Source organism: Hirundo rustica, chromosome 9 (genome assembly GCF_015227805.2).
Source record: "Hirundo rustica isolate bHirRus1 chromosome 9, bHirRus1.pri.v3, whole genome shotgun sequence".
In the NCBI taxonomy this organism is placed as follows: Eukaryota; Metazoa; Chordata; class Aves; order Passeriformes; family Hirundinidae; genus Hirundo; species Hirundo rustica.
The window spans coordinates 1,263,393-1,277,429 of NC_053458.1; the positions used below are offsets into that span (position 1 = coordinate 1,263,393).

Below are 14,037 nucleotides of genomic sequence, written 5' to 3' on the forward strand. Positions count from 1 at the left end.
CGTGCCCCTGCAGAGCGGCGCGGCTCAGGCACGCCCGGAGCCTCCGCCGAGGAGCCGCATCCCCAACCCTCACACGGTCCCCGCGGGCGGTGCCGAAAGAAGCGGCGGGCGCGACTTTGCTGACTCAGGGGTGGATCCCCCCGCGAGCGAGGCGCTGCAGCCCCGCGGGAAGGCCGAGCCGGCGGCGGGGCGGCGCCGCGGGCAGCGCCGCTTCGGTGACACGGGGCGGGGGCGGGACCCGAACCGGGGCCCGGGGACGGCCCGGGGCTGCGGCCGCCAGCACAGCGCGGCCCGCGCGCCGCGCAGCAGCCAATCGGCGGCGCCCTTGCTGGCGGCCAATCACCGCGCCGCGTCTTGGGCGGCGTCGTCATGGTAACGGCGCGACGCCATGTCGGGCCCCGGCGGGCCGCGGCCTCCGCCGTGAGTGAGAGCGGCTCGGGCCTAAAGCTTCAATGTTATTGGAATTAAAAGGCTCCAAAGCCTTTGAAATGACTGGGAATAGATGATAAATTCTAATACAGTACCAAATAGAATAGATCGTTAATTATAATTTATGAGTGGGAAAATTTCCTTTCTTATAAATGGATTACGTCTCTTAAAATACTTAGTAATACATCATACTAATGTATTACTGAGTGGTACTATATAATAAATAATATAAATATAAATAGAGAATATAAATTAGAAGCTATAAATTAGAAATAAATATATAAAATAGTATAATAAATTATATAGTATGATAGTTGTCATATATAACAAATTGTATTCTATAATAAATTATATTTAGTAAATTACAGAAACGGCCAAAATTCTTCGTAATAAATGGTTCACATCCCTTAAAATAAAGGGTAGCATTTAATGAATTGTAATAGTAATAAATTATATTCTATAATAAATCGTAATAAATCAATGGTAAAAATCTTTATTATAATTTAAACTAATGGGTAATAGAGAATGAATTGTAATATATAATACATTATATTCTACAATAAATTATAATCTATAGTAAATTATATTCTATAGTGAATTATAAGGCATAAGAAGTTATAGCAAATAAAAAGTCAAAAGCCCTTTTTAATAAATGGCCTATTATAAATGGTCCAAACCCTTTACAATAATTATTAATATATAATAACTTATAATCAATAAATGGCTGCAATCCCACAATCTTGTATTATAAATGGTTTACATCCCTTAAAATAAATGATAATACATAACAAATTACATTCTATAATATGTCACAGTATGTAACACTTTATGATAAAAAAAAAATATTAAAAATCCTTTATTTATTATATAATTATATTGATTATGAAGTGGCTTACGTCCCTTAAAATAATTTGCAATATATAATCAATTCTAGGAATCCTTTATTATAAATTATTAAAACCCTTTAAAATAATTGGTATTTTATAATAAATCATAATAGACTAGAAATGGTAAGAATCCTATATTAGAAATGGTTATAAATGGTTAAAATATTTTAAAACAATTGGCAATATATAACAAGTTATAATATATAAGAAATGGTGAAAAATCCTTTCTTAGCGATGGTTTACATCCTTTAAAATATTTGGTAATATATAAAATCAATTATAATATATAAAAAATTATAAAAATCCTTTATAATAAAATATTTGGTAATATATAAAATCAATTAGAACATATAAGAAATTGTAAAAATCATTTATAATAAATGGTTTACATCCTTTACAATAACTGGTGGCATATAATCCATCGTAATAAATTGGGAATGACAATAACTCAATGGTCAAACCTTTAGTATTAATGTAGTATTACATCTGATCATTCATATAATTTAATGAATATAATCTAATAGCTAATTGCACATAATTTAGTAATAAATTTGATCATTTATAAATGTAAATACGATCACGTGGTGATTCCAGGGCAGGGCCGGCGGCAGGAGCAGCAGCGGGATGTGCTGGAGCCAGCAAAGCCCCGAGCTCCCGGAGAAGTTCCACGGCTTCCCAGGGAAAACCCGGAGAGAGGAGGGCCCTGGTGGGCAGCCAGGGAGCTGTGCAGGTGAGGTGACCCAGGAGAACCCTTGGGAAAGGTGGGGAGAGCCCAAAATCCACCGGCAGGAAGAACCGAAAGTCTCTGGAATGGTTGGGTTGGGAAAAGCGGGAAGAGCCCGAAGTCCATCAGCAGGAAGAACCAAAAGTCTCTGGAATGGTTGGGTTGGGAAAAGTGGGAAGAGCCCAAAATCCACCGGCAGAAGAACCATGGAGCCCTGGAGTGGTTGGGTTGGGAAAAGTGGGAAGAGCCCAAAATCCACCAGCAGGAAGAACCAAAAATCTCTGGAATGGTTGGGTTGGGAAAAGTGGGAAGAGCCCAAAATCCACCGGCAGAAGAACCATGGAGCCCTGGAGTGGTTGGGTTGGGAAAAGTGGGAAGAGCCCCAAACCCACCTGCAGGAAGAACCAAAAGTCTCTGGAATGGTTGGGTTGGGAAAAGTGGGAAGAGCCCAAAGTCCATCAGCAGGAAGAACCAAAAGTCTCTGGAATGGTTGGGTTGCACCTCCAAGCTCATCCCATTCCCAAGGGCAGGGAGCTCCCACCATTCCAAGCTGGCCTTGGACACTTCCAGGGGTGGGGCAGCCCCAGCTTGACAATAATTAACATTTCTAATCTGAGATTCGTTACTGGAGCAGCTCCTGTCTTCACCCAAAATCCAGAATATTCCCCAAAGGTAACCTGGGAATCATTTGAACATCTTTCAGACCTTCCTGCACTCAAATATTTTAAACCCTGTCATGAAAAAGATTATTCATCTGATTTATTTGGCTGCTCTGTTAATTGGACTGGACTAATCAGAGTCAATAATTCACCCTCGGTGGTCGTTATGGAATAAATGAGGTGGAAAAGCCACGGGGAAAGCCAAGGAAATGATATCCTTGTGTTATTGATTATTATTATTATTTTATTATCCTTGTTATAGTGATTATTTCAATTCTTCTTCAGGTTTTTGATGATGAAGGGAAGGATGTGACACCCCATCCCCTCTTCCATCCTGACCCAAACGCTGCTCTACCCAGGCAAGAAAAGTTTTAGTTTAAAGTATTTTTCATTATATTTAGTAAGTGCAGACAACCCTTTATCCAAAATGATAAAATATGTACATTAAAATATTGAATGAAAATATTAAAAATACCAGTTCAACTATCAAAATATGTTTAACGTAATAAAGAATCCTCTGCTTTAATAATATTTAAGCAAGCTACCTCTGTGTGATTATGTGCATCCATCTCCAAAAATGCTCTCAAAACAATTAGGAATTAAAACTCCTGAATTATGTTTCACTACACTTTCATTTACAAACCCCCAGCACAGAGGGGAAAAACAAACTCAGTGGACTTTGGGCTGGCAAACTCAATTAAGTCATGCAAAGAAGGTAAATAATTATTGGTGTTTTAAATGAAAAATCCTGAGCCACAGCATTATCAAAATGCAAGGAATCGTTGTAATTGTTTACAATTTATAATTACAGTTGTAATCAATGTAATCAATTAATAATTACAGTTGTAATCTCTTCTGAGATGAAGACATTGCTTTTTTTTGCCATGCTTCCCAAGCTGGCTGTTCCAAAGGACAATCCCAGGGGTTGGGATATCAACCAGGAGCAAATATATATTAAAAATGACTTAAAAATACAAGTACCTCCAGGAAATGCGTGCTTTTTGAAGTTTTTTGAGACAATTTCTGTTTGTTTCTTGTCCCTGAAGGACACATGAAAGCAGCATATCAACAACCAAGTCTGGCCTAGATGAAACAGAGCCTCAACAAGACCCAACTTCGAGCTTGTCTGGTAAAGAACACATCCAGGAATTAGAAATTTAATCTGTAAAATTAAATATTCTGGGATTTCTGAGACCCTGAGCCAGCCCAGGGCCTTCCAGCACTTCCAGAATTGATTTCTCTGTTAATTTCGAGCAGCAAAGGTGTTGTTTGTTCCCCTGATTTTTCAGCTGTGCAGGAGGAGGGGGAAGCTGCCCTGACAGAAGCGGAGCTGGAGCAGAGGGTGGATATTCTCCTGTCGGAGACAGACACGCTCTGGATGTTGGATCTGCCAACTGCTGTGGTGTCCACGGAGGCAGAGGAGGCTGTGAGAGTTCTGTGAGTCAGCTGTGACAGTGGCCTGGTTTGGAAAAGCAGGATTCTGCCAGGGAAAGCCAGAGCTTCCCTTGGAATGGAGAATGTAAACCCCCTCCCTCCCAATTATTATCATTTCGAAATTAAGGGGCTTTTCAGGCTATGATACGGGAATAGGAATAACACTGCTTTACTGGGAAAATAAAAATAAAAATATAGTAGGACAAAAACCCCCAGTGACAGGGTCAGAGCAGACCTGAGGCGTGTTGGCGCTGCTCAGGGCGTTGGTCCCAGCCCAGCCCAGCCTCCTGCAGTGACAGGTGTGGTTCTGGAAGCAGGGACCCTGCAGCAGGGTGCAGCTTTCCTCTGCAGCTCCCGGGGTGCTGGGATGGCTCCGGGGCTCCTCTGGCAATCCCGTGCACACGGCTGTGCTGCTGTTCCCAGGCCGGCTGTGATCCAGCCGGGAATGCCGGGCTCCTCCCCTGGCTGCAGCACCTCCCGAGGGACGATGGAATTGTCCCAGCCCTGCAGTGAGCCGGGATGGGCCAGGAACAGCAGAGATCCCTGCAGGGAGGAGGGGCCCTGGAAGGGATAAAGAGCGGTGACACAGCTGGTCCAACAGAAGATATCCCCCAGAATGATGAGGGACAGGTCCTGGAAGGGATAAAGAGCAGTGACACAGCTGGTCCAACAGAAGATATCCCCCAGAATGATGAGGGACAGGTCCTGGAAGGGATAAAGAGCAGTGACACACCTGGTCCAACAGAAGATATCCCCCAGAATGATGAGGGACAGGTCCTGGAAGGGATAAAGAGCAGTGACACACCTGGTCCAACAGAAGATATCCCCCAGAATGATGAGGAGTAGGTCCTGGAAGGGATAAAGAGCAGTGACACACCTGGTCCAACAGAAGATATCCCCCAGAATGATGAGGAGTAGGTCCTGGAAGGGATAAAGAGCAGTGACACACCTGGTTTAACAGCTGGTTTAACAGCTGGTGACAGAACACACACTCCTGGTCACATCCTGCACTGCAGCCCAAGACAGAGAGTTCTGGAAGTCAGCAGACACCCATTTCTCTGAGTTTTTTCTCCCTCCATTTCTTACAGCTCCACGTTCTTGATGAAATCCTTACTCCCTTCCACCAGAAAATGATGGCAGGTTAGGAAATGCAGGAGTGGAGGAGGGTGATAACTTGATTTTCCTGAAAACAGGAAGACATTTCAAACTTCTGCATTGACTCTTGTGTGTAGCTTCTAATTGTTTATTAAATAAGAAGAGTTAAACACAGCAGGCAGCTCCCCTTGCTCCTCCCTGAACTAGCAGAACTGTGGTGGAAATGCTGAAACAGAAAAGGAGAAGTTTCCTTTGTGTCTCTTGATGCTCTGCCTTTCTCTCTCAAGGGATGAGAGCTCTGAATTCCCCCAAAGTTCACAAGCAGCTGGAAGAGGCATTTTTGCTTTTTCTGGGTTCTGCTCTCCACAGGCCATTCCTGTTTTAGAACGGCACCACAAAGATCAGAAAAAGCTGCTAAAAGATGATACAAAGGCTGAAATAACAGCCAGCAATCCTAAAAGCAGGAAAATTTAGACATGGAAAAAGCCTCTCCTGATCGACTCCTTGTTAAAGACACTGAGAATTCCAGGCAGAATTTTTCCAGGGAGTCACCAGCCAGTGTTTCCTTTGTTTTCCAGGGAGAGGAATAAGATCTATACAGAGATCTGCAACGCTAAAATTGACAGTGAGTACTTTGAAGAAAAAACGGTGCAAACCATCTCTGGAGCTGCCAAAACCAAGGAAGTGCAATGTGAGACAATCACCGTGGCAGAGAAAGGTAAACCTGGGCAGGAGACTGAGAAAAGGGATTTTTTACTTCCATCTCTAAGCAGGAGATGTATCCTCAACTTCCACTTCCAGAGCTTTATGTTCAGACAGGACAGTGTGGGTTGTGGTGGCCTTCTCTGCCCCTCCTAAATCTTGAATTTAGTGCTGAATCCATTGCAGTGAAATTGTTATTAACACTGCCAGAGAATGTTATTTTTGTGTGTAAGAGGCCAAGAAAAATGTGGGGAAGCTGTTCCAAACCCTTTTCCTTTGTGTTAGTGTATCTAAAATGAGGGAATAAACCCCAAAAGTACTGTTTTGAAAATCTATTTGCCACTTTTTTGTGTGTGTGCCTGGAGCATCAGCAGGGCTCACTCCAACCCCTGAGCACATCAAGGCAAGTTTTGGGTGGGAGCTGACCCTGCTCAAGGGGAGCCACACCCCAAAAAATCCCTGATAGAGCTGCAGCAGTCACACCACAGGAGGAACTTGAAAGTTATTTTATCTGCTGTAATGATTCTAATTAAGCACAGGCAACCTTTTCTGTAAATTTGTAAAAGATAGCAATTGATAGATGAAATTAAAACACTAAATCAAAAATATCAGTTCAAATATCAACATCTTTGGTACCAGAGCTGGTTCCAAAGCCTCCCAGCCCAGGAGTTGGGGTGTGAGAAGCTCCTTGCAATAATGAACCCAAACAAGAGCCCTGTGTGACAGGGAAATTCATTCCCAGGGGTGATGGTGACTTCCTGGGATTTGGACAATTCGCTGAATGCCTCAGGAACAGAACCTGCAGAGACAGAGGAAGCCAGAGCCCCAGCAGGGAAAGGCAGCAAATCTGCCACAGCTGAAGAGCACGGCCAGGCTGCGGCTGTCCCTTCTGCCAGAGGTAACATTTTCCATTTCTGCCCTGTCCTCATCCTCCTAAACCAGGCACATCCCGGGGATTTGTGGGGAAAACCTCCTGAAAAACGCTGCCTGGAACCTGCAAGGGAGTTAGCTAAAGAATCTTGGGCATGGGCTGCGCTTCTCTGCACACTGCCATCAGAAATTAGAGATAAATACTCAAGGACAGGGTTTGCTGGTACTCGCTTTAAAAAGTAGAAGCAAAACACCATTTGTGAAAAATTCCAGAAGTATCTGAAAAAGATAAGAAATTATAATTAAAAAAAGATGATAAGAAGATGAAGTTATAAGAAGAGAAATCTATAGCAAGAAAAAATTCATAATGAAAATATTTTTTTGAATTTCCTGCTTTTTGCAAGTGGAGAATTCTTATCCCTTGATTTTTCTGCATCAAGTTTTATCATGTTCAAAGCATTTCTATCCCATTTATCTCTTATCAGGCAGTTTGGGCCTGTTGGACGCCATGGTCCTTGTGGATCCATTCCAACTTGGAATATCCCATGAATTCAACTTGTTCCATAATCATTGCAGAGAGCGCTGTTCCTGCCAGGAGCCACGAGGAGAAGGAACGCCGTTCAGAACAGATCCTAACTTCAGCAAACCTGCAGCAGGATTTAGTTGTCATGGAGAGGATTCTCATGGAGAACATCTTCCAGCCCAAACTCGCAGTTTATCGGCAGATTCCCGTCCTTATAGGTTTGTTCCTTCCTCAGTAGCCTCTTCACAGCCAGAAATTCCTCATTTCCCACAGAAATTCCTCACTTTTGGCTGGGTAGCTAAACCCACCTGCAGCAGACCTGGCTCACTCCAGCCCAACCCAGCTGTCTGCTCTGTCCCCAGCCAATTTTAGTCACCATTTTACAAGTTAGGATGTCTTAATTCCTCTTAATTCCTTAAATCTTCACTTCTTTATTTTTTAAAAAATTTTTCCCCTGCGAAATATTTGCCGAAAGGGCAATTTTGTCTTGTGGTGTGAATAATCAGAGAGAGGCAAGTAAGCGAAATGTTCCTGCTCAGATTCTACATCCGTGCGTTTTAGAACCCGTCGTTACCTCCGACGCTGACGCGGAGGAAGCTGAGGAGGAAGAGGATGAGGAGAAGGAGGAGGAGCAGCAGGAGGAGGCTTTGTCAGATGCAAATGAGAGGCCAGCAGAAGGTGCAGGTGCCAGGCTGGAGCAGCTGTGGTCGTACAGGTGTGATCTAACTAGCGGGCACGGCGTGAGCAGCATGGCTTGGAACAAAGTGAACCCTGTGAGTGCTCCGGTCATTGCCGAGCTGGGCGTGGAAATAAACCCCCGGTCCTGGGCTGCTTTGCTGGCAGGGATCTCAAAGGTGCATCCAATCCCTTGCTCTTGCTGCTTTAATCTCATCTGCACTAGGCTTTCCCTACGCGTGGATCATCGCAGCTTTCATTAATTACTCCAGTTCACCCTGAGCAGCAATGTTAATAGACTTGGCCTGTTCTAAAATTGAAATTTAAGCCCTGCTGCTAAGCTTTATTATCATTGATGGAGTTTATTCGTAGTGGTTTAGACACCACGTCTTTGTCTCTAACAGGAACCTCCCAAAAAAAGGAGAATTCCTCAACAATGAAGGATAAAATGCACAATAACAGCACAGAAGCCAAAGCTTCTTTAATCTGGTCATGTAAAGCCCAACAGAACTCACTTATTAAACAAAAATAATGAATGGAAGAGAGGTAAAAAAGCAGCTGAGGATGAGAAACAGAAACCCAGTGAGGGAAAAAGAGAGAGAAAATAAAAACCATTTATACTTTTAGTGCACCAGATCTCCAGATATTAAAAAGTTAGACACGTTTAGAGACTTCAGTCTTAGAATACAGGGCAAACAATCAGCTACTTTTAAAATGTGAGTTTCACAAAATACTTGTGGAGAGCAGGAAAAGAAAAAGATTAACAGAGCTGAAGGCTAAAGAATTACTGTGGGTTTTACTTCTGCCTGTGGAAAGGGATGAAGGGAATTCACTGGACTGTGGAAAGCTAAAAGCCATGAGTTGGAGGCGCTCTCTGAAGCTCCTTTTGCAGCTAACCCTGAGAGGGAGAATGAGAAGTATCCTTCTGCACCCCATTAAATAATGCACATTAAAATATGATTATAGAACAATTATCTCCTGTTCCTCCCTGCATAGGGCAGAAGCTTTGTTATTCCAGACTTTGCCGTGGCACAAAGGTGCCTTTGGAGAGATCCTGCTGAGCTTCAAGTGGAACTGAGGCATTGCTGTTGCTCTGTGCTTGCAGGATCTCTTAGCAGTTGGTTACAGAGAGTTTGTTTCTCAGGATCAGAAGAAAGGCCTGGCTTGCTGCTGGTCACTGAAGAACCCCATGGTAACGAGCCCCTTTGTTTGCTTGTCCTGCAATCGGCTTTTCTCTGGGCAATTTCTGCTTTATTTCCCTTTTAACTACAAGTATTTACTCTAACTTCTCACAGCGCTGTCAGCAAAAAAGGAGATCTCATAGGTGTAACATTTACACCTCTGCAGATCCAACTGAAAAGGGATCCTTTTAAAAACAGGCATTAAAAAAATATTTGCAAATCTCAGTTCGGTTGTAGGAACAAAAGGAACAAAAATCAGTAAAAAAAAGAAATTCTGATTGCCATAAATTACAACATTTCACTACAAACTTCTCTTGGCCAAAACTGTGCCAGAGTAACTTAAACCAGGCAGAGTCAAATCTTTGATGCATCTTTACCACATTAAATACTCTCACGATTCCCTGCTGTTACCATAGACATTTTTAGGTATTTGGTTTGGAGCAGCCCTGCCTTTTTTCCAGTGTCGTATTTCTGCACAACCTTTATCTTTTTCCTAATTTTATCAGTTGTAGCAAGAAATACACGGAGCCAGAACAGAGAATCATTTCTGCTCACTGTGGCCACCATCACTTGAGTTCCCCAGCAGACATTTAGCGCCCAGCGTTAAGAAAAGAGAGTAAACAAAAGCCCAACTCACAGCTTTGCTGTATTTCTCTCCTGGGCAGTGGCCAGAGCGCGTTTTCCGCTGCGAGCACGGCGTCACCGCCGTGGATTTTTCCCTGGCAAGGCCAAATCTCTTGGCAGTTGGGATGGCCAATGGATGCGTGGCCATCTACGACGTCGGGAGCCGCAGCGACGCCGCGCTGCTGGACAGCAGGTCAGGCTGGGAGCTGGGCAGGCAAACCTGGGAAAGGGGCACGGGGCCTTTTATCTTCTTCTGCTGTCAGAGTCGGGGTTCATTGCACGAGAGTTCATTGTTTTGTGTCCGGATGTTTGTTAATTCTTATCTGTGTCACAGTGTCACTAGTTGTGAGTTCTGGCTAACAAAGTGAAAATGGCTCTGTCTCTCTCTCTACAAGGCTTTTTAAGAACAAGCTGTCCAATTATAAAATGACACCTAAATTATTTTTACTTTTAACCCAATAACCAACCACCCATGGTTAGCAATGCGGATTTTTCTCCCCAATTACAAAATCCCACCCAGACCCATGGAGAAGAAGGTGAAAAAGAAGGACTCAGCCTCTGCCCTAAATCCTCCATCCTGCTTTATCTCTATTCCTGCATTCTAAACCCTTCAGCTCTGAGTTTTGCACCCTGTGCTGTCACACACTTCTGTCCAAACCCCACAGCCACAATCCCAGCGCTGTCACTCCATTTTGGGAGCTGTTCCACGGGCTCAGGTCAGTGCAGTGTTTGCTGGGGGCTCAGAGCCTGGCAGCGCAGGAACTCTGGAATTCCCAGTGCCCAGGGTTCCAAAGCAGTGCCGTTCCCTCACCTTTAAGGAACTGCAGCTATTTACCCCCACCTATCATTTATACCAGGACAATCCAGCCCTGGATAATAAATCCTTTTGGGAGACCAGTGGTAGCTTTTGGTGCTTTCTCTCTGCTCCCTCTCGCAAAAAATGGAGAGGACATCAGAGTAGGTGGGGGGTGAGCAGGAATTCAGAAGAAAATTGGAGAGGGGATGGGTGGGTGATGAGGGAAGCACCTGCCCTAAGGGCACCTCCACAGGTCTCAGGCACTCTGCTGCAAGGTGCAGACTGATTTCATGGTGCAAACAATGCCCTGAAATTAATTATCAAACATGTTTAATGAAGGAAACATTTTCCTGGAGAAAACAACCAATGTTCAGATCTTTTTTTTTTAAAAAGAAAAGCAGAACATTTCTGTTACAAGACTTAACACTCATTACGAAGTGGAAGCTTAATTATTAATTAACATGTTGTCTTGTCTTTGCTCATCTACGATTTACCATGTGTGTTTTTTTCTGTTCCAGTGCATCCCTAAATAAACACAAAGGTCCTGTGTGGCAGCTGAGGTGGGTGGAACAGGACAGAGGTGCAACAGCAGGTGACAAAAAAGAGAGACTGGTGTGTATCTCGGGAGATGGGCGAATGACCCAGTGGTTCATTCAGCAGAGGCTGGATTGCTCTGGTGAGCACCTGGAACTGCTCCCTTCGATCCCAGCTGACCTTCTTTACACCAGTTATCCCACAAAGCATTCCAGAGCTGCTGGGCATCCCAAAGCAGCACCAGCCCCTCACACCTGTCTGACCAAACCTCCTGCTCTTTGCACAGATGTGATGAAAATCAAGAGAACAGAAAGTGAGAAGAAAAAATTACCAGGTGAGAGAGAAAGGAAGAGTGAAGCTCCCATATCCCAACAGGCAGCTGGAATGTGCTTTGACTTCCATCCAGAGGTAGGCAAAGAAAGCCCATCCTGGCTGAAGTGTTGGAAGACTGCAGTAGAGGTGGGATGCTCAGCTGGAGCTGCTCTGATGGGAACTAGCCAGGGACTTGGCACTGCTATTTAAAGCGTATTAATTTTGAAATAAATTGCTTTCCAGCTACTAAAGTTTACCCCAAATGAGTGAAATGCTAAAAGAAGCCCTGTCCTCTCAGCCACATTACTCACATTTCCTTGGGGCTGTTCCCCTGTGTTCTCCCTGGCAGAATTTGTTCAACACCTCCCACATCCAGGACTCAGCTGAGCTTCTCTTCATCCAGCTGAGTACTCCCTCCACACAGCGCTCAAAGGATTCAGGCATTTTCCACACGGGCTGCTGAAAATCCAAGATTTTCAAGGGTCAAACCCCAGCATGTTGAGCACTGTTGGAGAACGCAGCCAGCAAATGTGCAACGTTGTGGTTCCACTTTACCCCCGCTCCCAGGAGCTCCTCCTTGGCTCTGAGCTCATCCAGCCCCAGATGCTTTCTGCAGGAGTGATAAATTCATCCAGCCTAGGCTACTTTTCCCTTTCTTTCAGGATCCTGATATTTTTCTTGCTGGAACAGAAGAGGGCCACATCCACTGCTGCTCTTGCTCGGGCAAGGAGCCGATTCTGGGGACGTACAGAGGCCATAAGGTGAGTGACACACTGGAAACAAGGACAGCAGGAACTGCTCAGCTCAATAATGTAGCACTTCCTTTGCCTGTATTGAGTGAACATCTGCAACAAAAGAAACCTAAATTTCTTCTCTTACATTGGGAATGAATTCCCATCGCATAAAGCAACACAGTCTTACAGGATTACTTTCTTTTTTAAAATTTTTATTAAAACTGATACTATAAACTGGTTTAAAGCTTTAGTTCTGGCTTTATTTTAAGGCAGCAATCAGAAATCTGATTGTCCTGTAGAGTTAAATATTCTTACCTGTGGGAGGAAGGCTGGGTAGCTCTGGAATGGATTCTGAAGCTCTACAGCAACACCAGGTTCTGTTTTGTTTCTCTCCAAGCAGGGCCCCGTGTACAAAGTCTCCTGGAACCCCTCCAGCACGGAGATGTTCCTCAGCTGCTCTGCAGACTGGAGCATCCTTTTGTGGCACCAGGATTCCCACACCCCCCTCTTAACCTTCACTTCTGTCCCAGCTTCTGTTCACGACATCAAGTGGGCTCCAAAATCAGCCTTCATCTTCGCAGCAGTGAATGAGAGGAGGGTGGAGATTTGGGACCTGACTGTCAGCATGTGAGTAACGACTCCCCTCGAGGAAGAGTCTGAAATTTTATTTGTCACACATTGTTCCCTCATCAGTGTTTTTATCAGATCATTACAGCTCCACGCTGAGTTTTGAAATGCTCTGTAAAAGCAGATGGTGGTTATCAGAGATTCGGGGTTAGAAGAGAAGGAGCTGGATGCCTCCTGGAGCTGACAAAGTGTAAAACTGCCCTTTTGCTGCAGAAATTGTGGCAGAGTTAGGAGAGAAAATACCAAAACTGAGCTACTTTGTTAAAGATTAGATGGTCTGAAGTGAAGATGGTTCAGTTATCTGTGACCTTGTCCAGTTGCTCTGGGTTTTGTGTTACTGACTGTGTAAAGCCCTGCCACATCCTGCAAATCATTCATCTAATAAAAATATGAACCGCCACTCTCTAGGTTAGCACAGATTTTAGGCAAGCAGGATTTCCTCCTTAACAACAGCTGGAATTTTTCTTCTGGCAGAGCCCAAACCAAACACTGCCTCACCACCACCCAACTTTTGAGATAACCTAGAACTCAGAAAATGAAACATGCAGCTTTTCAGCTGATCATTGCACGGTACCCATGAATTCTTGGGTTGCAGCTTCAACCCCGTGCTCTCCTGTGCTGCCAGCCCCGAAGGGAACCTCAGCTCGCTGCTGTTTGCCAGGAACGCCGAGTGCCTGCTCCTGGGGGACAGCGGTGGCCAGGTGGGCGTGTGGCAGCTGCAGGGCCTGGCTGTCCCCAGCACCGACCAGGTACGGCTGGGCTCCTTCCTCAGCAGGGCAATTCCGGGAAACACCCAGCTGGGGAATGTTGGAATGGGTGGGATGGCAATTCCCAGCGCCGGGACGAAAGGTGGTGGGTTCCTGCTCCTGTGCTGCCACACCACTGGAAATTCACCTCCTTTGTAAACAAGAGAAAGGTTTGCACGCTGCCAAGTATGACAGCACAAATGCAACCTGAGCTGGCCTGCCAAAAAGCGCTATTTTCCAGCGTTAACAGAATTCCAAAGAAGAATCAGCTCTTTTTTTCCTCGTTTTCCAGGTTGGTTCCTTGCGTGACATTGTTGCTCCTGCTGGAGCTGTTCAACAGTAGCTGGTGTCCCCTCTCCTTCAGGAAACCCTCGCTGTAGTATGAACACAAGCAGCTTATCCTTTTTGAATCAATAAAGTTTCTCTTTGAAGCCACACTGCTCAGAAACTTCTTTCAAATGCCCTCAGTTTCCTCCTGGAAGTCC

At 44.7% G+C, this 14,037-nt stretch overlaps 1 protein-coding gene across 1 annotated transcript; it reads left to right on the forward strand.

The window, feature by feature from the left end:
- Positions 1-388: 388 nt before the first annotated feature.
- Positions 389-13,987, forward strand: DNAI4 (dynein axonemal intermediate chain 4). The gene is made up of 17 exons (XM_040073070.1): positions 389-420; positions 1,911-2,046; positions 2,985-3,058; positions 3,746-3,828; positions 3,989-4,136; positions 5,807-5,946; positions 6,673-6,828; positions 7,377-7,541; positions 7,885-8,096; positions 9,104-9,190; positions 9,845-9,996; positions 11,118-11,275; positions 11,420-11,541; positions 12,108-12,206; positions 12,580-12,806; positions 13,402-13,555; positions 13,845-13,987. The coding sequence occupies exons 1-17, from the start codon at positions 389-391 to the stop codon at positions 13,893-13,895; spliced, it is 2,196 nt and encodes a 731-aa protein (XP_039929004.1). The 3' UTR covers positions 13,896-13,987.
- The last annotated feature ends 50 nt before the right edge of the window (positions 13,988-14,037 follow it).

Coding starts and splice junctions, on each gene's coding strand:
- DNAI4 (XM_040073070.1), top strand. CDS start 389: ATGTCGGGCCCCGGCGGGCCGCGGCCTCCGCC. Junction 3,059..3,745: donor CCAAACGCTGCTCTACCCAG/GCAAGAAAAGTT, acceptor TTGTCCCTGAAG/GACACATGAAAGCAGCATAT. Junction 11,276..11,419: donor GCAGAGGCTGGATTGCTCTG/GTGAGCACCTGG, acceptor CTCTTTGCACAG/ATGTGATGAAAATCAAGAGA.